This window comes from Euphorbia lathyris, chromosome 2, assembly GCF_963576675.1.
Source record: "Euphorbia lathyris chromosome 2, ddEupLath1.1, whole genome shotgun sequence".
NCBI lineage: Eukaryota > Viridiplantae > Streptophyta > Magnoliopsida > Malpighiales > Euphorbiaceae > Euphorbia > Euphorbia lathyris.
The window spans coordinates 97469150-97492045 of record NC_088911.1 but is presented as its reverse complement, the minus strand read 5'-3'; the positions used below and the strand labels follow the sequence as shown (position 1 = coordinate 97492045).

General features: G+C 33.2%; 2 protein-coding genes across 3 annotated transcripts; one reads left to right on the top strand and one right to left on the bottom strand.

Annotated features, from left to right (window-relative positions):
- Nucleotides 1-881: 881 nt before the first annotated feature.
- Nucleotides 882-4262, bottom strand: LOC136219080 (uncharacterized). The gene is made up of 4 exons (XM_066006309.1): nt 4185-4262; nt 2464-3591; nt 1796-2113; nt 882-1353 (listed from the first exon to the last, which is right to left on the bottom strand). The coding sequence occupies exons 2-4, from the start codon at nt 3588-3590 to the stop codon at nt 1221-1223; spliced, it is 1578 nt and encodes a 525-aa protein (XP_065862381.1). The 5' UTR covers nt 3591; nt 4185-4262; the 3' UTR covers nt 882-1220.
- A 14470-nt stretch (nt 4263-18732) lies between these two features.
- LOC136220750 (NEP1-interacting protein 1) lies at nt 18733-22896 on the top strand. 2 transcript variants are annotated; one of them, XM_066008535.1, is made up of 4 exons: nt 18733-19015; nt 19750-19797; nt 22378-22545; nt 22680-22896. In XM_066008535.1, exons 1-4 carry the CDS (start codon nt 18782-18784, stop codon nt 22821-22823), a joined length of 594 nt encoding a protein of 197 aa, XP_065864607.1. In that variant the 5' UTR covers nt 18733-18781; the 3' UTR covers nt 22824-22896. The 2 variants fall into 2 exon arrangements, with proteins under 2 accessions (XP_065864607.1, XP_065864608.1); XM_066008536.1 differs by lacking the exon at nt 19750-19797.

Genomic DNA, 22896 nt, shown 5'->3' with positions numbered 1-22896 from the left:
TATTCTTTTACTAATAAAAATAAAAAAATTTACTTTAAAATTAAATATAAGTATTGTATAGGTTAGAATCTAATTTTAACTTTAACTTTATATTTCTTCACAAAAAAAACTTTAACTTTATATATTTTAAATATTACAATTTATAAATATTATATATATTTAATAATTAATATTAACAAGATGGGCAAGGCTGTTTTTTAATAGATCCCAAGCTTGATCCATATGTATAGATGAATTTAAACAGCCGGACTAACATAATTTATCATGTCCAAACCCGACCCATAAGATGTGAACCGAATGGGTATTCAAATCCGTGAACATATCTAGTTGCTATTAGAACATGCAATCCTTGTAAAAAAAGAACTTTAACTTGAAGAATGAATGAGAATGAAAAGCGATTTCATACCGGTTGAGCTTAATATTAAAAATATAGCAACAGCAACTATCATCATCAGTTTACACTGGTCGGCCAACCTAACCTACTTTTACAATTATAAATTAATGAATGAACCACTCAATCAGAACACAAAGCCACTACAAAACAAAAGCTAAGACAAATGTTGGCACCATGCTTAAAGATCATCATCAATTATTACTCTTTTTTTACTAATTTTACTTTCTAAATCAAACTGTTTTGAATTTAAATAATTTATCAAAAATGATGCAATATCTATAGATTCACCTCAAGGTAAGACAATGACTCCAATATCTACTCTTTGTTTACTATATTTGACAACAACATATACACAAAGTTTAAATCTTTACTTACTAATATGAACTCATCCTGGTTAATCACCTCAGCACAACATTATAATATAGTACCAGGTTTGACTTTGAGCCAATTACTCAGTTATCCAAGAATAATAAAATAGAAGGTGGACTTAAAATCAGAGATGACTTTCATTGAAAAATAAAAATGAGTTGATAGCGAGTACTTGGTAAGAAAGGTATTTTCTTATGCTATCAACTATAATCATGATAAAAGATAGAACTATCAATTGCATCATCCAGCATGATAGACATTAACTTGAGTTGCATACATGTATATTCTAAGACATTTCAAATAATCGAATCCCGGTGAAGATGAGTTTTCTTATGGGAACAGTCACGTATCATACACTCCAGCATTAAGAATCTCTTGCTCATACACTAGCAAAAATGAGATTTAAGAAGCTTACTGGTCAATCCATTTGGGCTCAGCAACTGAAGTTTTAGTTGTTTCAATGAGATTTTGATTTCTCAACAAGAATAATTCGACCATTCCATTCAGTCTCATCAAGAGCTCTAATAGCTGCATCTGCATCTTCATCCCTTTCCAATGATAAAAAGCCAAATCCACGAGAGTCTCCTGACCTTTATGTGCACCAAATATATAAACATACCGAGTTTTATCAATAGGGATAAATGTGCAGTGCAGTGCAGTTCCAAAAGGATATCTGTACTGAAGCTTCTATGATTTATTCATTGTAATACAAAAGCTAATAATATAATTAATCACTGATGTGCAATAATCTGAGTGCTCTAATTTCTTAACCAAAAAAATACTTGTATGTTTCTAAGCAATAATGTAAAAACGTGAATGGAAGAGGGGTAGGACTTTACACCTTGTGAACCATTCTTCATTGTACCTCTGTTACTATATGCATATTTAAAGACCTAATATAAGCACTTATCAGCCTAACACAGTATACTTGTACACTCATAGCAGATACGAGATGAGATTTCCATAAACTACATAACAACTATCACATAAAACCTACTTTAGGGACATTTAATCTCAAATATAAATCATTACCTCTTATCCCGCACAATACGAACATCTCGTACACGGCCAAACCTTGAAAACTTCCTTTCCAAATCTCTTTCTGTGGTCAAAAAGTTAAATCCTGCAACAAATAAAATGTTTCCAGGTTTCCCTAATCCTGTTCTTCTATTAGGAGGAGGAACCCAGGGTCTGCTCCTCGGAGAATGACGACTTAAGCGATATGTTGGAGGCGATCTTGGGCTTGGAGAATGACGACTTAAGCGATATGTTGGAGGCGATCTTGGGCTTGGAGAATGACGACTTAAGTGATATGTTGGAGGCGATCTTGGCCTTGGAGAATGCCTTCCCCTAAAGCCAAAAGAATGAAATTACTATGCCATCTGAAGGATGAAATGGTCAGCTCCAAAAACTTTTTGTGCATGTGTGCATGTTTACAAGTCCCTTAAATAATTAAAAAAAAAAAAAAAAAAGGGCGGCCCGGTCGCATTACGCGTCCCCGCTGAGCGAGGGTCCGGGGAGGGGTCCCACCACAAGGGTGTATTGGGGGCAAGCCTTCCCTTGCCAATTTAATTGGCAAGAGGCCGCTCCTAAGACTCGAACCCGTGACCTCTGGTCACACGGCAACAACGTTTTACCGTTGCGCCAAGGCTCGCCCTCAAGTCCCTTAAATAATTAAAAGAAGAAATTAAAAAATGTACCTAGAGGATATGCCACGATCTCTCTTATATGGGGATCTTGATCGAGATCGGTGACTTCGATCTCTCTTGTATCTTGAAGAGGTATCCCTTTGCCTAACAGGAGACCTTGAAACTGATTTCCGAAGCCTTCCAGATTTTCTTGGTGAATCATGGGATTTTGGTGATGCAGATTTCCTGATTCGAGAAGAGCCATCTTTAGGCCGGGACGTTGGTAGATATGTATCCTTATCAAGGGAAGATAAATCATCTCTTGATAGGACTTGTTTACTCTGATCAGACCTTTTAGGTGATGAAGATTCTCCAGACCTGTATCGACTTGACCGTTCATGTGTCACAGATTTTCTGTGTCTTAGCGATGAAGGTGGATTTGACACCTCATGAATACCTTCTTGCAAAGACAATGTCCCGTTACCACTGGAAGGTTTGTGTCTTTTTGATGCTCTTTCGGGTGAAACTGACATTTCTCTTAGTCTCACTGGCGTTGCTGAATTTCGGCCATTGTTGCCAGAAGAATATGGATGTGAATGTGCTGCATCCATCCTTCCACTTACAGTTGGGGAATTTCTTGAATCATAGTTTTCATTCTTAGGCTCGCACTCCTCCTCAAATGACTTCTCTTGCAACATGTTAAGTTTCTCTTCTGAAGGACTAGTTCTTATATCCAAATCCAAATTTCCATTTGATTTCTCGGTCCGGTTGTCATCTTCTTTTATAGGAGACTCCTGTGAATGAGCAGAATCTTCAGTTCTCCTTTCACTGTGGGAATTTTTTGCCACAAATTTATGTAAATAATTTCCACTTAATTCATCCATCTCACCTTTGCAATCTTCAACTTTCAATGGAGGCTGAATCCTCTCCTGATCATAATCAGGTTCAAGTGCATGTGAATGTAATTTGTCATAAGGTGATTCTGAATTCTCATATTGAAAATCATCAGGCAGGGAGATGGATCCCTTTCTTGTCAGTTGGTTTACATCTACTTGCAGTCCATCAATATCTACTGAGTTTTCGTGTAAAAAACCTTCAGCTTGTACTTCTTTACCACCCATCATGTCTATGTCCAACTCTCCAGAAGATGCTGAAACATGCGATCTTTGAACATCCGTATCAGAAAATCCCATATCCATCCTTGGTCATTTTTAAACAGCAAAAGTTAATAAATAACTGATTGATATAGCATACTTCAGGGCAAAGAGAACAGGTTTTGCTACAATGTGCAATCATCATGTACCTTGACACTATATTTATAATACATCAAGCAACTAACCAATTAGCACTAAATTTTATCCCATATGCATACATTCGAAATGTCAACTAAAATTGCAACGAAAACTGAAAACGAAAAACAAGTGTACATTTTGACGGTCTGCAAAAAAGCTCAGCCACATTATCCTTCATATAAACAAACAGTTAGGTCTCATGCATTTCTCAAAGCAATGCTCATATTGTGTCTCAATTGCACAAACGCTCTGATTCTCATCATTTTCCCCTTTACTATAGTCTAAGCTCAAGTGAAATGATCATTCTCAATTCTGCAAACTAATCAAATGAAACTTTCCCTAAATCCCAACAATTTAAATTCTAATTACTGATAATACAATCAATAACCAAATTTCCGAAATTCTATAAATCCCTAAGGAAACAAAAACCTAACCAATTTCATCAAGAAAGCAGATAAAAAATAATAAACGAACCGTAAACATCACGGAAGAGGAGCTTACGGATAATGAATACCTAGTTCTGAAACTTGTTTGTCTGGAATGGAGCCGGTTGTTAATGACAGATTTAAAAAATCATAAAATATGAAACACGACCCTTTTCTCGTTTCCTTCAATTCCCAGTGATGTGTAGATACAGAGTGGAAATTACAGTTATACCCTCTTGAGGGGTATGTCTCAAACTCTCGATATGTAGTTTAGGGTAGTAAAATTATAGGCGTAAACTATATGCAGCCCCCTGAACTTGTCAATTTTGGTCATTTTGCCCCCTGAACTTACGGGACAACCTATTTGCCTCCTCAACTATTTAAAAGTGGTATTAGCAACCCCTTATTTTCATTATAACGGAAACAAAATGAAATTCTAACATTAGTACAAGTGTTCATGGAAGTATTGGAACTAGTCTGCATGTATATAACCTCATTTGGAGCTTGTTTTAGTGCATAACTATATATGCAATTTTTACAAGAGAACTTGTGTATTGTCTATACTAACCTGATTTGCAGCTTATTTTAGTAGTGCACAACCCTTTTTATTATGACATTGGTGCTTGCAATGAAAAATGTCATAATTGTTTCCGTTATAATGAAAATAGGGAGTTGCTAATACCACTTTTAAATAGTTGAAGGGGCAAATGGATCGTCCCGTAAGTTCAGGGGACAAAATGACTAAAAGTAACAAGTTCAGGGGGCTGCGTATGGTTTAGGCCAAAATTATATATATTTTTTCAAATGGAAAATTACAAAAATGGGTCAAATGGGAGGCTCATTTATATATTTAACCCATTTACTCAACCTACTACATATCTAGACTGATTTTGTGTGACTTTTCCATAACACCCTCAATATTTACGCGCGTCTCGCTCCCTCCCGTCTGACTTCGCAGATTCGATATTATGTGAAGCTTGCGAAGCTAATGTTTGGGTTTACTTGATGAATATAATTAGCATACGCGAAGCCTGCGAAGCTAATGTTTGAGTTACTTGATGAATTTCATTAGCATATGCAAAGTCTGGATGTGTTTTGAAGCTAATTCGCGAAGTGGTATATAACAAAAAAAATGTCAAACAACAATGGATTCTAACATTAAAATCATAACGTTATCAAAATTTACAACAAGATTGTCACTATAACAACATTAAAATCATAACATTATCAAAATTTATAACAAGATTGCCACAATAAACTCCTAACAAATCACTTCAAAGTGAACCTGAATAACCCGGTACCAATTTTGAAGCGGATGAGTAATTTCTCTCTCTACAGGAAGTCCGGACCTTTTGGGATGGACGTCCCATGGTGCACACCAAGATTGGCACAATCTCTCCTAACCAACCATTTTAAAGTGAATGTGCCAATCTTGAGGGAAATTTCTCCCTATACAGAAAGGAAAGTTATCTCCCCTGCATCCGAGGACGCCGCCTTCTAGAAAGGGATGTTATGTAATCAACCACCTTCAGAAAAAATTAATCGTGTTAGCCTAGGAAAAAGACGATTTTGGCTTCGTGAAATGAGGATTAGCGAAGCATGCGAATGTAAATGTACAGGGAAAGAGGTGATTTTACTTCGCTAATCGATGTTTTCGCGAGGTATGCAAGGTCTGAAACGTGACGATCTACGTCGCATATCGGTGCTTTTCGCGAAGTCTGCGAGTGAAATCATGAACTTTTCTACTCGTAGACTTCGCGAACTAATCGATTCACGAAGTAGATCGTCACGTTTCAGGCTCTTTCTCTTCGCAAATTTTTGTGAAATCATCGACTACGCGAAGTGTATTCATGAAAAAACGCAGAAAAAACATCAGATACTTACATTTTTCGCGCCTTTCACCCTTAAAAGCGACAATAACAATATGATAAACTGGAAAAAAAACAATGGAAATAACGTAGAATAACTATTTCTTTGATGGTAACAAGAAGAACGAAACCAAGTAACGAGCAGGAACAGGAAGATGAAGAACCATGACTTCGTTTTCTAGGATTAGGAAGTTGCAGAATCAAGAGATGAAGAGAGGAAAAAGAGAAATTCATTGTGATTTGGCGAAAAGGTGCAGATTTCGTGCAATTTAAAGGAAGATAGGAAGATCAAAAGTCTTGGAATCATTAATGGAGGAGCTAACTTTTTGCGTAACCAATGAGAAGGGGGGGAGCGGTCGTTCGTGTTGGGGGAAGTGGGAAGGTTAGGGGTATTATGGAAAAGTCACACAAAATCAGTCTAGATATATAGTAGGTTGAGTAAATGGGTTAAATATATAAATGGGCCTCCCATTTGACCTAGTTTTGTAATTTTTCCTTTTTCAAATCTAATTATATGGTTTAAAAGTTGATAAATATCCTTTTAATCTTTGATTTTGACTGTTATTTTAAATTTTTTTAACATCGTTAGTTAATTTAGACTGTTTTTGCTAATAGATACATGTTTGTCAACTTTTAAACCACATAATTTATGTTTGAAAATAGTTCAAAACACATGATTTATTTTTATATTTTTCCCTAATTTTTATACATAATAAATAAAATTAATTTTTCATAACACATAATAAATAAATTATAACAACATTAATTAAAAAATTTATACATATTAATTAATTGCATTTAATTAAAATTTTGAATTGTTATAATTTTTTTATAAAAACACTTATATCTTTAATAGATGAACAAGCAAGTAAACAAGAAAAACATAAGGAATGAAACCTTACAAGAACCATAAAAGCACTAAAACAACTACAAATAGCAAAAATAACCATAAAAAAGATTAAAAACATAAAAGAACAAGAAAATATATACTTCTCGTAATTCCAAATCCATAGAAAAGCATCTGCAAATCAGTCATCATCATTTAAGCTGATCTGAACATTCGAATGTGAATCATTTCTTTTGTTGCAACCACGTAGATGCATTGATACACGAACAAGATAAACCGTTTCCGTTTGTGCTAAATTCGAAAAAGGTATAAATGAAAGAATAATAGAGAGCCGATACAATTCAGACGAATAAAGAGATCAGATGAAGTATATAAACAGAGACAGAAAAAAACAATAAAAAACACAGCAAATCTAATGTATTATTATATATAAATTTAATATTTAATTAATAGTTAAAAAAATCACCTGGGGATCTCCGATCCCGTGAGGCGGGGACGAGATAAGATTTTTTTCCGATTTATATATGTGACGATGATGGAAATTCTCCAAATTGTTCGAGGACAGAGATGGGGAACCATTTTCAGCCCCATCCCCACCCTGTTTACAACCGTAGTCTAGTTTAAGAAACTATAAATGGATTGATGAAAATAGTTAAAGGCTTAAATAATGTGCGGAAAAATATTTTCTTATTTTCCAGTATTTGTTTGGTTAGAAAAATTAGTCAATATAAATTTTTATGCTCATCAACAGAAAAAAAAAAGATAAAAATAATTTTAAAAAATAATTTATCCTTTTTCAAAGGTAAAAATATTTCCTAACTCTTTTCTATAGTCTTGACTTCCCCATCCGCTTTTTTTAAATTGATTGGTGCGTATAATTCATTTAGCAATTTGTGAAAAAAAACGAGAATATCGTAAAATAGAAAAAACAAAAAAAACGTAAAAAACAAGAAAAACGTATTAGGAAATATTATGTTCTTGAAAAAAAAAAGAGAAAAACTAAGCTCCATTTGTTTGTAAGGAAAATATTATGTTTTCAAAAATATTAAATAAGAGAAAAAAATAATTATTAGATAATATTTATAGTGTTGTTTATAACTTAGATTAATTTTTCCAATTACTAATTTAAAGTATGTAATATTATACTTATTTATAATTGTAGCTACCAAAAGAAAAAAATTTATAATTGTAGCTACCGAAAACAACTTACGAGTAAATTTTATGAAAACCCAAGGATTTCTTATCCCCCAGGTGTTACCCAAATTCTCAAAAATTTATTTGCTCCCACCAATGAATAATCTCAATGATGCATAATATTGCAAGTCTTCCTAAATTTTGAATGAAACTTGAGTCTTCTATTTATAGATGTTGAATATTTCTTCGTTGTAACTTAGAAAGTGGTCGTTAGACACATAAAAAGAGCCATTAGAAAATAGTTGTTATTTCGTCTTTTAGTGATTCCTTAAAGAAAAGTGATTTGGTTTAACTACTTTATACATCATGTCTTTTCTTTATTATTGTAGGTCTTTATAAGGATTGTTATTGCATCGTTCTTCCTTATATCATACGTCTATTGATGCTTACTATAACAGACAATGATAAATATGTTCTAACTTCTTTTTTATTTCTATCAATCTTCTTCTCTGATGTAGACTGTTGGACTACTTCATTCTTCTTCTTTCTTATAGAATTGTTCTTAATCTTTGTTTTCATACTTAGAGTAATACAGGAGATATTCTTTTATAATTATTCTAAAAATTGGCCCATGCTAAGATTTTTAGATCATCGTCCCGATTTTTTAGTCTAAATCGATTTACCGATTTTTGGTCACTTGGACGGTTCCAGACGGCCTTTGACCCGAACCTTAAATTTTATATCAAGGTTTTCAATTTTAAATAAAATATTAAATAACCAAATTAAAAAAAAAACTTAAAACTATCAAATGTATTTTTAAGGATATCAATATTATTTTGTTGTCACATTTTGTTATTAAAATTATTTCGTTGGCACATTTTTATTTTTTAAGAGCATTAATCTACAATTATTAAATATATATATATTTCTATCTTAAATATTTTCTATTATTATTTTTACATAGTATAATTTATATTTTAATTATATTTATATAATAATTTATTCAGTAAAAATTAAAAAAAATTAAAAAAAAATTGATTAATCCCCGAGTAGTCCTCGATGAATCCTCGGGGGTCCTATCCGTCCGACTAGCGTCTAGAGTTTTTTACAATATTGATTGTAGTAAGTATGCTAATTGTAGTGAGTAGTTAAATTATAGTGAATAGTGTAATTATCAAAATATAATATTTCCCTTTTTGATGATGACATCTTATTTAAAAAAAAATGTGATACACTTGAAACTTGAGAGTTGGTTAAGAGACAAATACTTCGAATGTAAACCACATGCTTTTCTCTTTAAGATACTGAATTTAAAAAAAAACAGTGATTAATCTTCTAACTGTCTTCGGGATGGATATATAGATTTTCTTCTGAAGAAGCTCCCTTTGAGATGGACAACTCTTCATAGAAAGCTTTCCATAAGACAAAAACATTGGTTTGATTTAGAGTTTTCACGTCAAAAGATATTATTTACGTCCTTTGGAGTTTTGCTTGAAAAGAATGATATTTATGAAGAAAAAAAATTCATAAAACTTTATAAGTTCTAGAAAAAAAAGAGACCAAATTAGTGTTTGAGTTGTCAAAATTTTGAATTTCTACTGATAAGGAAAGTGTTGATTATCAGACAATTTATAAATTACTATATATATATATATATATTGATAAGATATCATGCAACTTATAAAAGGATGAAAAATTTAAAGGTTTGAAATTAAAGCCGTAAAGATGAAAGACTTAATTGGTATGAACGATGCCGGATTGAATAAAATACTTGAAATTGAAGGATTACAAAGCTAGTAATTGAAATTATAGAACTTGGAATTGAAAAGGAAATGATAGAACTAAAGACTGAAAATTAAAAATTAAATGAAATTGAGAGAGAGTTGAGTTGAGTTGATTTTTGATTGATTGTTGTCAGATTTTTTCTAGATTGTTGAGTATCTTTTTCTGTTGCAAAAATTTGTATTTATGCTGTAAAAAAATATACAAGCAAATGCACAGCAAGAAAGTTCCACGTTTCGGTAAGAAAGCTTCATGTTTCAGCAATAAAGTTTTGTAACTGCTCTCCTCCACTAACTATTTTTCACTGTAGAATTATGTATTTCTGCTTAAAAAATATGCAGAAAACTGTCCAGAAAGAAAGTTACACGTTTCAGCAAGAAAGCTCCATGTTTCAGCAATGAAGTTTTATAACTGTAAAGTAAGACTGCTTTCAATTACTCTCTACCCCACTATCTATGCTCATGCCCATTATCTCCCCCACTATCTTCTATCCCAACTTGTACAACTATGGTGCTATATATTTGTGTATTTGATTGACAATTATACATTTCAACCAAAACTTTTGGTAAATTATCAAATCGGTCTAAAATTTCATATTTTAAATAATTTTTGACGGAAAAAGTAATTAATAAAATAATTACAAATCCAAACCAGAATAATTGATAAAATTACCCAATTGGTCCAAATCCCATCAACTTACATCATTTAGGTCGAATTGAGTAATTAATTACGAAATCAGGCCAAATGAAAATACAGGTGGAACAAATACTTAATTAGAAAAAAAAGCATCCTAAGACTTGTGTTCTTTCATTATTTGGTGTATTAAGTCTTTGATTTTTTATTTGTACACATCAAGAAAATAAAAAATTCATATAATTAATGTATCCAATAATAAATGATCAGAAGCATAATGCATCAAAAAAGGAAAGATTTAGAGTCTCAGAATGCTTTTCACCTGCTTAATTTCCAGCACTAACGTTTATCTCTTGCATTGCCATATATATTAATAGCATTGCCATATATATGTATGATAAAAGAGTAATCACAAAAGGCACCCAATGATACGAATAATGAGTGAGATAGCTACTCAAAAGAGATCAACAAGTTGCTCCTCAATCATTAATGCAATTTTAAAGACCCCCACCCCAGCATAAAATCAAAATAAAATTAAAAGCCACCATGATATGACCTTGAATCTTTTCAAAATTTCATATATATAATCATTTCAGGTAGACACATTAACTATATAATTAATTATGAATATTAATATTAATGAAACTCATTAAACATCGATATTTCATTGCACCCGTGTTTGAATACATTCGCTAATATTGATCTTTTGCGGCTTTAAAGAGATTGAAATTGTTAGATTAGATGTTGATGAAACAGAAAACTATTTGAATAGTGAATAATATATCAATGTGTACTAAATAAGAAATTGAGGACTGGATTGAAATATAAAAAAGGTGAATACATAAAAATGGAAAAGATGAGGTATCCAAAGGTTAAATTTATATGGATGAGGATGAAGTTGTTTATTATGGGATGGATGGTATTTCCCAGAAAATAGAAAATGGAAAAGAGAGCCCACAGGAGTATACCTTAATTAGAGAGCACAAGGTTTTGATAGGGTTATATTATGTGCAGTTAAGGCAGCCAATGGTTTTATAAAAAGGATTCTCCAAAATAAATGACCTCTATTTAATACTCTATTCATTGCTCTACAATTCCACTTCCACATACTAATGCATTTCCGGATTATTGCATCAAAATGGTATGGTGTTTATATTTTTTCTATAACTTTAATTCTATAATTTAATTATTTTTCTTCTTCATTTTTATGAATTATTTCAATTTTGAGAATAGAATTTGTGGCCTCCAAATTCTCTATATTTTATTTGTTATACATAATATAATTATCTTATTTTTAACTCTCATTAACTTTTCCTTATTTTATAATTGAAAGATTGAATATGAGAATTATGACTTACGTCATAAATTGAGTGAGAGATATATAAAGAAATAGAAAATTAGGGATATCCGGTAGAAGTTGCTATAACTAAGGATAAATTTAAGCTTATTTTTATTTTGTCAAAAGTATTAATTTGGTAATACAAAACTCCATATAAAAAGAACAAATTGATAATTTTAAAACGACTATAAAAAAAAGGATGAAGTATTAATGAAAAATTTGAACGAAATGGTTTGACAATTATTTGACTATCATATCAGACATTCTAAACAAGTTTGTCGATAAAGTCAAACGAGTTTGTACATTTTTGGTTTGTTAGCTTGTTGCGTTCATAGATTTCCTAAGATAAGACAAAAAATGATCAAAGAGGGGCAAAAAACCGACAACCCTGCCCTGATGCCTAAGTTGGTGATGAGAATGACACCGAGGAGTATGTAAACTTAGGTGAGCAAGTAGAATGAATAAAACATCTTTTGAGTACTATACCTTGTATTTATAGGAGATTCAGGCTATGCAACTTAAATGTGAGCAAGTGACCATATTGCAGTCACTTAATATGAAGGTCAATAACGGTTTTGTTAAGTGCACCTGTAATTCCGTTAATACTGGCGTCGGTTAGTATATGTGTGACCTTTAAGACCATATTTGACTGAGCCACATGGCTTTTGTGGTTACACTTGAGGGTGAGAGTGTTTCATTGGTCCACGTGTATTCACAATAGTAGCGTGATATCAGTTGCCCCCTCCCCCCTGAAGTTTCGATTCGAAGTGCTTTATGACTTCATTTTATCGTGTGGTCGAAGGTTGACTTCTTTTAAGTTTGAAATTTGATTAGTGTCTTACTAGAAGTTGTAAGTGTTGTATACCATAGGCCATTCCTTTTGTATATTATACAGGGTGAATTTTGTATCCAAATGACAGTTAATAATATATGTATTCATGTGTAATTATTTGTATTGTTTAATTACTTAATGAATATATATACATTAGTCCAAAGATTATTTACAAAGAGATAATATTATTAAGAGTTAATAATAATGAGATATATTTTTTTGGTAAAATAATAATCTTAAATGTTCATAGTCGGTGGATAATGAATTGGACATTCATCTATCATTAGACTATCACCTCTATTTATTTTCTCGATTAGTATGAGATATTAATCAGAAACAGAAAATCTCATTCTGTTTGATATGTTGATATCAGAATAAATATGTGGACATTCGAAGAGGCGAATGGTTCGAACTGTGACGTTAGATAATAATTGCTCAAAGGTTTACTCATAGTCAACATAATTATTATCTAGGTCATAATAGTGCATATAGTCCTTTGACTTGAGGAAACTTAGTTGTTCTTGCGCGGGTAATTATAGTTTGTTCCTGCTTTGTACTGGGATCTTAATTCTGGTAATCCGACAGTGAATCGCTATAGTTAGTTGTGTAGTGTAACAAGAGTTTGCTAATAAAGGATTCATTACCCTAAGTAAATAGACATAAATCCTAAGATAGTTATTGATTGGTTTTTTATGGAATAAGTTCCTGGTCAGGACAATAAGAGTCATCTGATGATATAAATATCAAGGAATGGTTCCTTGATAAGAGTCTTATTTTATCAAAGACTTAATCAATATTTCTTAGTATCTTGACGATTAGAGCTTGACACTTTGTGACTCTAGTCAAGATCGGGATTTTTAATGAAAGGACTTTAGTGCATGGAAATTATGATCGATGGTTCATAATTAGTGTAATTATAAGTTTACTTCAAGTAACTTCATTCTTTGATTGGGACGTCATGGCGCAGTGTGTTAGCCGGAGATCATGACCTTTAGAGGACTATAAGTAAATATAAGTTAAGCTTATATAGGATATACTTATAGTACAAGGAATTGGGGATTCCTGACATACTTACTAAGAGTTAGTATTATGCCTCTAATGTCAGTTAAAGATGAACCTAGAAAGCCACACACATATAAGTTGTTTGTATCTAGCTTTTGTTAAATTGATTAATTAAAAGTGTTTTAATTAATTAATTAACACAACTGAATATGTCAATGGGATTGACAAAACATTCTAACACTGTTTGATATTCAATTGAAAGAAGGAATTTATAAATAATTATTCTTGCTCAATTTAAGTTGATAGTTTTTCCAAATACAATAGTTAAGTGTTGACTATTGAAATTTAGAGGTGTTTTAAATTATTTCCTCTAATATATTATTAAATGATATAATAGTAATTAATTAAGTTGTTAATTAATTATTATATTAATTTATTATTATTACTATATTAATTTATTATATATATATATATATATCAAAAGATATACATGTAGACTAAGAGAAATAATAATATATACGGTTTTTCGGTTTAGGAAATCGGATCCGGAATCAGTTTTTGATTTTGAGCAAAAATAATTAATTCCTTTAAAGCTTGATCTACTCGACTTAGTGGACTGACTAGAGGCTTCACCACTAGAGAAGCTTTAATACCCGATTAGAATCTATAAGAGGTATTTTTCCAATCTCGTAGTATAAATATCAATTTGATTATTAAAGAACTTAATGATCCTGGTTAAGGATTTGGTGTCAAAAATCGGATGTTTGACTATTTAATTAGAGCGATTGGATCACACTGATTGTTTGTTTAGGAATTTTTTTTGAAATTCGTTTCCTAAATACCAACATGCTTCCGCTTCAAATCCTTCAGAAGTATCATGCGGTATTTCTCATTTTATGTCTAACGGGTGATATGTCACCAATTTTATTTTTTGATGTGAAAGTAGTAGGTGAGTATGTAACGTGATGACATGTGGATATTAATATGATGTCATCGGGTCTTGACAGATCATGCAAGGATATAGACATGATACCACCTCCTTGCCCTTCCTACTAACCTTCCGTATTCTTGATACATGTCACTTTCCACATGCAATAATGTGTTATTCGAGGTCATTATTGTAATTTTATAGACCTTTGGCCTATTTTTGAAGTATGGCATTATGATGACACTTTATTGATTGCATCATCTCTTTCCCTTACTTGTGCTATTATAAATAGCGTAAAAATAGACTTTTAGTGTTTTTCCTATGCCTACATCCTTTCTTTCTATCATTCAAGCTTCTAAACAGTAAGTTCCCCTTTATCTAAAGCATGACAAGAAGTACTTATTCGTGCGGCATGTTAGGCTATTCTTGTGTATTTCATGAGTGTATTCTTAATTCTGGTCTGTAGATGAATTACAATGGATGTTGAATTCGTTTTGGTGGGGTAATAGGAAGGATGAAGCTTGTAGAATAAACTGGTTAGTTTGGGATAAGTTATGTGTTCCCAATGATGGAGGTGGATTGAGTTTTCGTGATTTCACATCCTTTACCTTAGAAATGTTAGGTACACAAGGATGGCGGTTCTTGCCATCTCTAGATTCTCTTGTTAGTAAAGTATTCAAAGCAAAATATTACCCAGATGGGGATTTTCTCAGTGATCACTTGGGACACTCACCTAGTTACATATGGAGGAGTATCTGGAACTCTCAACTACTGCTTGAGAAAGAAGTTTGGTGGAAAATTGGGAATGCGTAACTAATCCGAGTTTGGCATGACCCCTGGCTACGAGATGCTCGATCGAGGAAAATCACCTCACTGGTAATTCATGGACTTAAAGATTTAAAGGTCAATGATATTTTCATTCTAACTCACTTGATTGAGATGTAGAATTATTACAGGAACTTCTCTTAGAGAGATGTCCATGACATCTTTCAATCATCGGTTCTTGTACTAGGCAATCGGGACAGTCGTATTTCGAATGCATATAATTAAGGATGGTTATTACTCAGTGAAAAGTTTCCATCGGTTGCTAAAGGAGGGACTAGAGGATAAACGCAAGCTACGACGGGGATTAACAGTTACTTTGGTAGGTTGTGATGCCATATATTGTTTGTTATTTTTGTTGGCATCTTGTGTGGGACTATTCACCTAATAGGGTCTGATTGTAGGCTCGGGGGTGGATGTTTGTGAGTCCTATGTTATGTGTTCAGAGGATGTCGAAGATTTGTGACACCTATTTCTTCTGTGTCCCAAAATGCAGGAGGTCTAGGAAGTAGCGAGATTGGCAAAATTCATTTATGGTATTGCTGATGGTGCCGAGAATTTTGTTGCTTTGTTTTTTAAAGTCCGCAGGTCAGATGGGAAAGCGAGGGTGCAAAAGTTCTTGGTAACATTATGGAGCCGGTGGCACACTAGGAATGAGCTGTTGTGGCAACATACGGTCATCCCTGCTCGGAAGTCATTTATGGCAGCCTTCAGTGCTACTCAGAGTGGCAGTAGGTACAAACTCGAAAACTTTTGTCTCGTCGCTCGGGTTATGTTGCTGATCTGTGTGCTGCGGTCTAGCATCGTCCTCCCTAAGGTTCACTATCTTGCTTCTCAGATATGGCACAATTTCTCTCGGTCGGACAAACATGATTGGGAACAGAGTTGTAGGACTCAAACGGACAGTTTCTCTCTGACCAAATTGCAACCGTAGACAGCTTAATGGAAATACGGGAAGGTGAGGCTCTCGCCTTACTTCAAGCAATGCAATGGGCACTAGCCACAGGTTCTCCAAATATCATCTTCGAATCAGACACTAAATTGACATGTGATGCTATTCATTCGACAACCACTGATTATTCCGAATTTGGCGATTTAATCGAATAGTGCAAATCCCTAATTAAAGACAATAACAGTTTCTCAGTCTATTTTATTAAACGACAAGCAAATAGCTTGGTCTATATTTTGGTAGGTCGGCTTCCCAAAACGCTAGTCTGACTATTTATAATGTAATTCCGAGCTTTATTTCGTTTTTTTATGTTGAGCTTTTACTGGTCTATGGCTCATTAATCAAGTTTCAGTTTAATATATATATATATATATATATATATATATATATATATATATATATATATATATATAAAAGATATTTATGTGTTACTAACACGGTTACAAAAAAAATGTATTAAAGTACTAATAATAAGGTCTGACATATATAAGTTAATCACAATTTTTTTTGTCAAAGTGTCTAAAATATTTACTAATATAGTTACAATAGCCGACAAAACATATTGTTTCTCTTTATCGACAATTTTATTTGGAATGTCGGGTCTAATAGTTAGAGCATCTCCAACAGCCTCTTAAATTGGCTCTTAAGTTAAAATTTGAGGAGGGAGAATGAAAAATTAGCTCCAACAGTCTCTTAGCGGCTCCTCAAATCACTAAGAGTCTCTACATCCTCTCTATTAATAGAGAGTCTCTCTCCACATTTTAGTACCTCCTAAATTCATTTTTTATTAATAATTTATTATTAATGAGTCTCTCTCCTCACACTATTGGCAAATGTAACAATAAATAATAATCTTAATAATAAAATAATAAATAAGGAGTGAATATAAGAAGTATTATTGGAGATGATATATCTTAGTCACTCTTAAATCACTAAGAGTCAATTATTTATATTATTTTTAGAGAGTGTACTAAGAGTCTCTTGGAGATGCTTTTAAATTGGGTAATCAGTGTTCTAAAAATCGGCCAAGGAGGCCGCCTATGGGGGAATTTTTAGAACACCGTCCCGATTTTCACTAATCGGGCGGCATAAATCGCTTGACCGGTTTTTGGCCTTCTAGACGGTCCTAGACGGGTCTAGACCGCTTCCAGGCGGCTCCCAGGCGATCTTTTTGAAAAAATTAGTCCTTAAATTTTATGTCAACTTTTTTAATTTTTAAAAAATATTAAATAACAAAAAAACAAAAAAAAAAAACTTAAACTATTAAATTTATTTTTTAGAATATTAATTTTATTTTATTTTGGCACATTTTGTTATAAATATTATTTTATTGATCTATTTATTATTTTTTTAAGGACATTAATATAAATAATATTAAAATATGTATGTTTTTCTATCCTAAATATTTTATATTATTATTTTTATATAGTATAATTCAGATATTAAGGGTATTTATATAATACTTTATTTAATAAAAAATAAATAAATATAAAAAATATAAAAAATACAAATCCGATTAATCCCCGATTAATCAGTAAGGGCCATCTCCGCCCGACTAGCGCCTAGCGTCTTTTACAACCTTGAGGATAATTAATTTATTAGTCCCTATAGTTTGACAAAACACACTGTTTAGTCCCTGTATTTTCAAAAACACATGGTAAAGTCTTTAACGTTTTTCTCAGTGAACTGTTTAGTCCCTAACGTTTTTTTCGGTGAACTGTTTAGTCCCTGCCGTTAGACTCCCATGAAGATTCTGTTAGTCAATTTGGATTTGCGTTTTTCTTTTCCTTTATTTTCATTTCCTTTAAACTCTAATGCATCCGAAATCAACTTTGAGTGTTCTTCTTCTTGATTTTCTTCTTAATCGTTCAAATTCGTAAGCATTGGGTCTGTTCTTTTTCTTGCTCTCCATACAAATAGCTTCTTTTTCTAAATTAGATTTCATCTTCTGAAGTTTGAAGGTAAATAGTAAAGGGTAAATTACCCATTTCCGAAGTCATAAACGGTAAAAAATCTAACAAACAGACGGAATGACTAAACAGTTCACTGAGAAAAAGGTTAAGAACCTTACCATGTGTTTTTGAAAATACTGGGACTAAACAATGTGTTTGTCACTAATAAATTAAGTACCCTTTTAAATAATAGTCGAAGAGCTTTTTCAAAATTTCAATAATTTAAAACACTAGAAGTAAGTTTACATAGTATTTGATACGTTGGGGAACCTTAAGCTTTTAATGATAATCCATTATTATGTGAGAAATTAAGACATATACACAGTAGTTGCAAGTTCCAGTAGATATTTCTACAAACTTAACACACACCTAGGCCCCAAGATAGCATTATCTAACATTAATTCTACTATCCCACTAGGCTAGACTCTTCTTCATTTCTCTCTATCTATCATTTAATGCCTTTACTTTCTTGCATTGCATACTATAAATTCTACCATTCTCTCATCACTCATTGCATCAAAATCTTAAAGCATGGGAAAGAGCTGGTTTTCTTCTGTTTCTTTTTCTCTATGGGTTACTCAAAAGATGCACACTTTTCCAACTGCCTATTTCCTTAAACTCATCAAAAGAATTCTTTATGCTGCTTTCACTTGCATTCTTGCATTAGGAGGGGCTGTAGTGGGGATAATCATAGGAGCCATGAAAGGCCAGACAACAGAAACCGGGTTTCTTCGTGGCTCCGGGATAGGTGCGGTAGCCGGTGCAATCACCGCTATTCAATTAATGGATTCTATTTCTCACGACGAGCATTTTTCTAAGGTAAATCTAAGTTTGTAATTAATTAGTATTTATAATCTACAAATTGTTAGTTGGAAATAATTATATATATACGTACGGCCTAGTAATAAATATTCCAGGGAATTTTTTTAGTAAAAGTTTTGATTAGAAAAAAGCATTAATAATTCATACTTGCTTCGAGATTGATTTTAAGTGGATATATGCGTGCAGGCTATTTCATATGGCCCAACCCCTTTTATTAACAGAAAAGGAAAATAAATATCATATTCATCTTTCCCATTTTGATATATTAAATGTTTTTTCATTAAATTAGTGATTTTTTATTTTTTTTATATTGAACCTTTTTTTATTTTATTTTTATTTTATTGAACCTTTTTTTTATAATGTTAATCATTTTATCTGTCTATAAAATTATGTATATTTTTAATTCGAATAAGATTATATAATAATAAATATATAAAGAATAAACTTCAAACTATTTAAAATTTAAAATATAAATTTGGAACGTAAATAAATTAAATAACATAGTGTACAATTAAAACCTAACTGTTCTTAGTTTCAAAAAAAAAAAAAAAAAAAAACCGGGATTCAATATTTTGTAATAAAAATATGAGTAGCTGAAAGTATCAAATATCCTATCATAATGATAGGAGACTTTTAAATATTTTAAAAATAATTCTATAGCGATATGGTGAGTAGGACCACAAAGTTTTAACATGAAAGTATTAGTATTAATTATGTTATTTATTATACAGGTTGCTCTGTTTTATAGCTTGATGAATGGGAAAGTCTTCATGGAATGGGTAAGTCCATCACGTGGGTTCTAGGCGAGATGGGTTTGAGAGTGTTCATGGAGGGTATGGTTTTGGAGATAAGAATGAAGCAGGAAATGATATTTTGGAATTCGCATCAGCCTATGACTTGAGTATCATGAACACATGGTTTATGAAGAGAACATCCCACTTAGTGACTTATCGGAGTGGCGGTAATGCGAGCCAAATTGACTTCTTCTTAGTAAGGAGTGCTTGGAGAAAGAGTTATATTGATTGTAAGGTGATCCCTGGTGAGAGTACGACAACCCAACATAGAGTAGTGGTGCTAGATTTTCGAAGTAGGAAATGTATAAGAAAACAAACACCTCAAGTAGAGACTAAGATTAAGTGGTGGAAATTGCAAGGGGAGAATCAACAAAAATTTGTGGATGAGATGACCAAAAAAGATATTTGGACTTGCAATATGGATTCAGATATAGATTCAATATGGAATAAGATGGAGCATAGTATAAGGGAAGTAGCGAAGGAAGTTCTAGGGGAATCTAAAGGTAGCATGCCACCGGGTAAGGACACATCTTGGTGGACAGAAGAAGTACGACAAGCAGTAAAGAGTAAGAGAGAATCCTATAAACTATTGGGGAAATGTAGGAGTGACGAGAACTACGAAAAATACAAAGAGGCTAAAAGGGAAGTAAAGAAGGTCATACGAGATGCTAGAGCAAAGGTGAATCGGGATCTGTATACAAGATTGGATACGAAAGAAGGGGAAAGAGACATATATAGAATTGCTCGGATGAGAGATAGGAAGACGCGAGATCTCGGAAAAGTTAAATGTGTGAAGGATGTGGACCAGAAAGTCCTAGTTGGAGATAAGGATATCAAGGAACGATGGAGGTCCTATTTTGATGACTTATTTAATGGAGATCGCCAACAAGATGTTGGAGATATAAGTATCCATCACGATATGATAAATCATGAATGCCTGCGGAGAATTCAAAAGGGTGAAGTCAAAATGGCATTAAGTAAGATGAAGTTGAAGAAAGCAGTAGGACCTGATGGCATCCCTATTGAGATTTGGAGATGTTTGGGAGAAAGAGGAATCGAATGGTTGACGACGTTCTTCAACAAAATTTGGAGAAACAATAAGATGCCATCAGAATGGAGGAAAAGTACCTTAATCCCTTTGTATAAGAACAAAGGCGATGTCCAAGATTGTGCCAACTATCGGGGAATCAAATTAATGAGTCACACTATGAAACTTTGGGAGCGAGTGATTGAACAAAGGCTAAGGAGGACGGTGAAGATCTCGGAAAACCAGTTTGGCTTTATGCCGGGAAGATCAACTATGGAAGCCATCCATCTAATGAGACAATTAATGGAGCACTATCGAAATAAGAAGAAAGACTTGCATATGGTTTTCATTGACTTGGAGAAAGCATATGATAAGGTACCAAGGGAAGTACTTTGGTGGGCCTTGATAAGGAAAGGCATTTCGCGGAAATATATTGACATCATAAAGGACATGTATGAGGGAGTATGCACGAGTGTACGTACTAGTGTTGGGAAAACTGAAGAGTTTCCTATTACGATTGGAGTGCATCAAGGTTCCGCACTAAGCCCATTTCTTTTTGCCATCGTTATGGATGAACTAACAAGTTCACTTCAAGATGGTATACCATGGTGCATGCTGTTTGCAGATGATATTGTGTTGGTTGATGAGACGAAAGAAGGAGTGGAGATGAAGTTGGAACTATGGAGGCAAACTCTAGAATCTAGAGGCTTTAAGTTGAGTCGAAGTAAGACAGAATATTTGGAGTGTAAGTTTAGCGGCCGTAGGAGTAGGGAGGCAGGGACAATCACCCTAGATGGGAGAGTTGTTCAGGCCTCGGATTGCTTCCGGTATTTAGGATCTATTATCCAAACGGATGGAGAAGTAGATGGAGATGTTGCCCATAGGATTAAAGCTGGTTGGTCGAAGTGGAAGAGTGCTACGGGTTTCCTTTGTGATCCCGGCATGCCTAATAGATTGAAGGGAAAATTCTACCGGACGGCAATTAGACCAGCATTGTTATATGGTACGGAGTGTTGGGCAGTGAAACACTGCCACATCCATAAGATGTCGGTGGCGGAGATGCGTATGTTGAGATGGATGTGTGGTCACACGAGAAAGGACCGGGTGCGTAATGAAATAATTAGGACAAAAGTAGGGGTTACATCTATTGAGAATAAAATGAGAGAAAACCGACTAAGGTGGTTTGGCCATGTGAGACGTAGAGCGCTTGATGCGCCGGTTAGGAGAACCGAAGAGTGGCAAAGGGATGTAGTGGTGAGGGGTAGGGGAAGACCTAAGCAAACTTGGAGGAGGGTGATCGAGAGTGATATGAGTTTATTGGGAATTGAGGAAAATATGGTAGTGGATAGGACGGAGTGGAGGGAGCGAATCTGTGTCGCTGACACGACTTGATTTTCACGGTTTTATATGATGGTTCATGTTAGCCGACCCCGAATCATTTCGGGACTAAGGCTTTGTTGTTGTTGTTGTTGTTGTTGTTGTTCATTAATTGATCAATAATTTTGACTTAATTAATTAATGATTTGAACATCCTGCAGATTAGCACACTGGAAAGTACCTATAGAGAAATTTCAGACATTTATGATACCAATGGAAACAGAGGATTATCCAACAATTTCATTCTAAATCTTCCTCAATTTACTTTCCAATCCATCAACAATCTCCACCTCCAATTCCATGAATCTTGCTGTTCAATTTGCTTGGAGGTAAATTTCAGAGACTTTACGTCCCGAAATGAAATTTAGGGACCATAATATTAATATCCTCATAGTTTGAGAACTATAAATATATTTTATCCACAAATAATTTGATGTAATAACATTTTTGTTTTTTTCCTCAGGACTTTAAGGATGGAGAGTTGATGAGAAAACTTTCCTACTGTGGACACTTATTTCACTTGGAGTGCCTAGATAAATGGTTGTATATAAATGGGTGTTGCCCAATTTGTAGGAATAATATATGTGATGAACCTTTTGTATTTTAGATATATACGTATATAATGTTACTGTAATGTATATGATAAGTTAACTTTTAAAGTAAAGAAGAAAGAATGTTGG

What these genes read in the sequence shown, in the direction of transcription:
- LOC136220750 (XM_066008535.1), top strand. Translation starts at nt 18,782, where the DNA reads ATGCACACTTTTCCAACTGCCTATTTCCTTAAACTCATCAAAAGAATT. An exon ending in ACGACGAGCATTTTTCTAAG is followed by an intron (nt 19,016 to 19,749) that starts GTAAATCTAAGT and finishes TTTATTATACAG; the next exon opens with GTTGCTCTGTTTTATAGCTT. An exon ending in GGAAAGTCTTCATGGAATGG is followed by an intron (nt 19,798 to 22,377) that starts GTAAGTCCATCA and finishes AACATCCTGCAG; the next exon opens with ATTAGCACACTGGAAAGTAC.
- LOC136219080 (XM_066006309.1), bottom strand. Translation starts at nt 3,590, where the DNA reads ATGGATATGGGATTTTCTGATACGGATGTTCAAAGATCGCATGTTTCA. An exon ending in GATCGTGGCATATCCTCTAG is followed by an intron (nt 2,114 to 2,463) that starts GTACATTTTTTA and finishes TTTTGGCTTTAG; the next exon opens with GGGAAGGCATTCTCCAAGGC. An exon ending in CGTATTGTGCGGGATAAGAG is followed by an intron (nt 1,354 to 1,795) that starts GTAATGATTTAT and finishes GTGCACATAAAG; the next exon opens with GTCAGGAGACTCTCGTGGAT.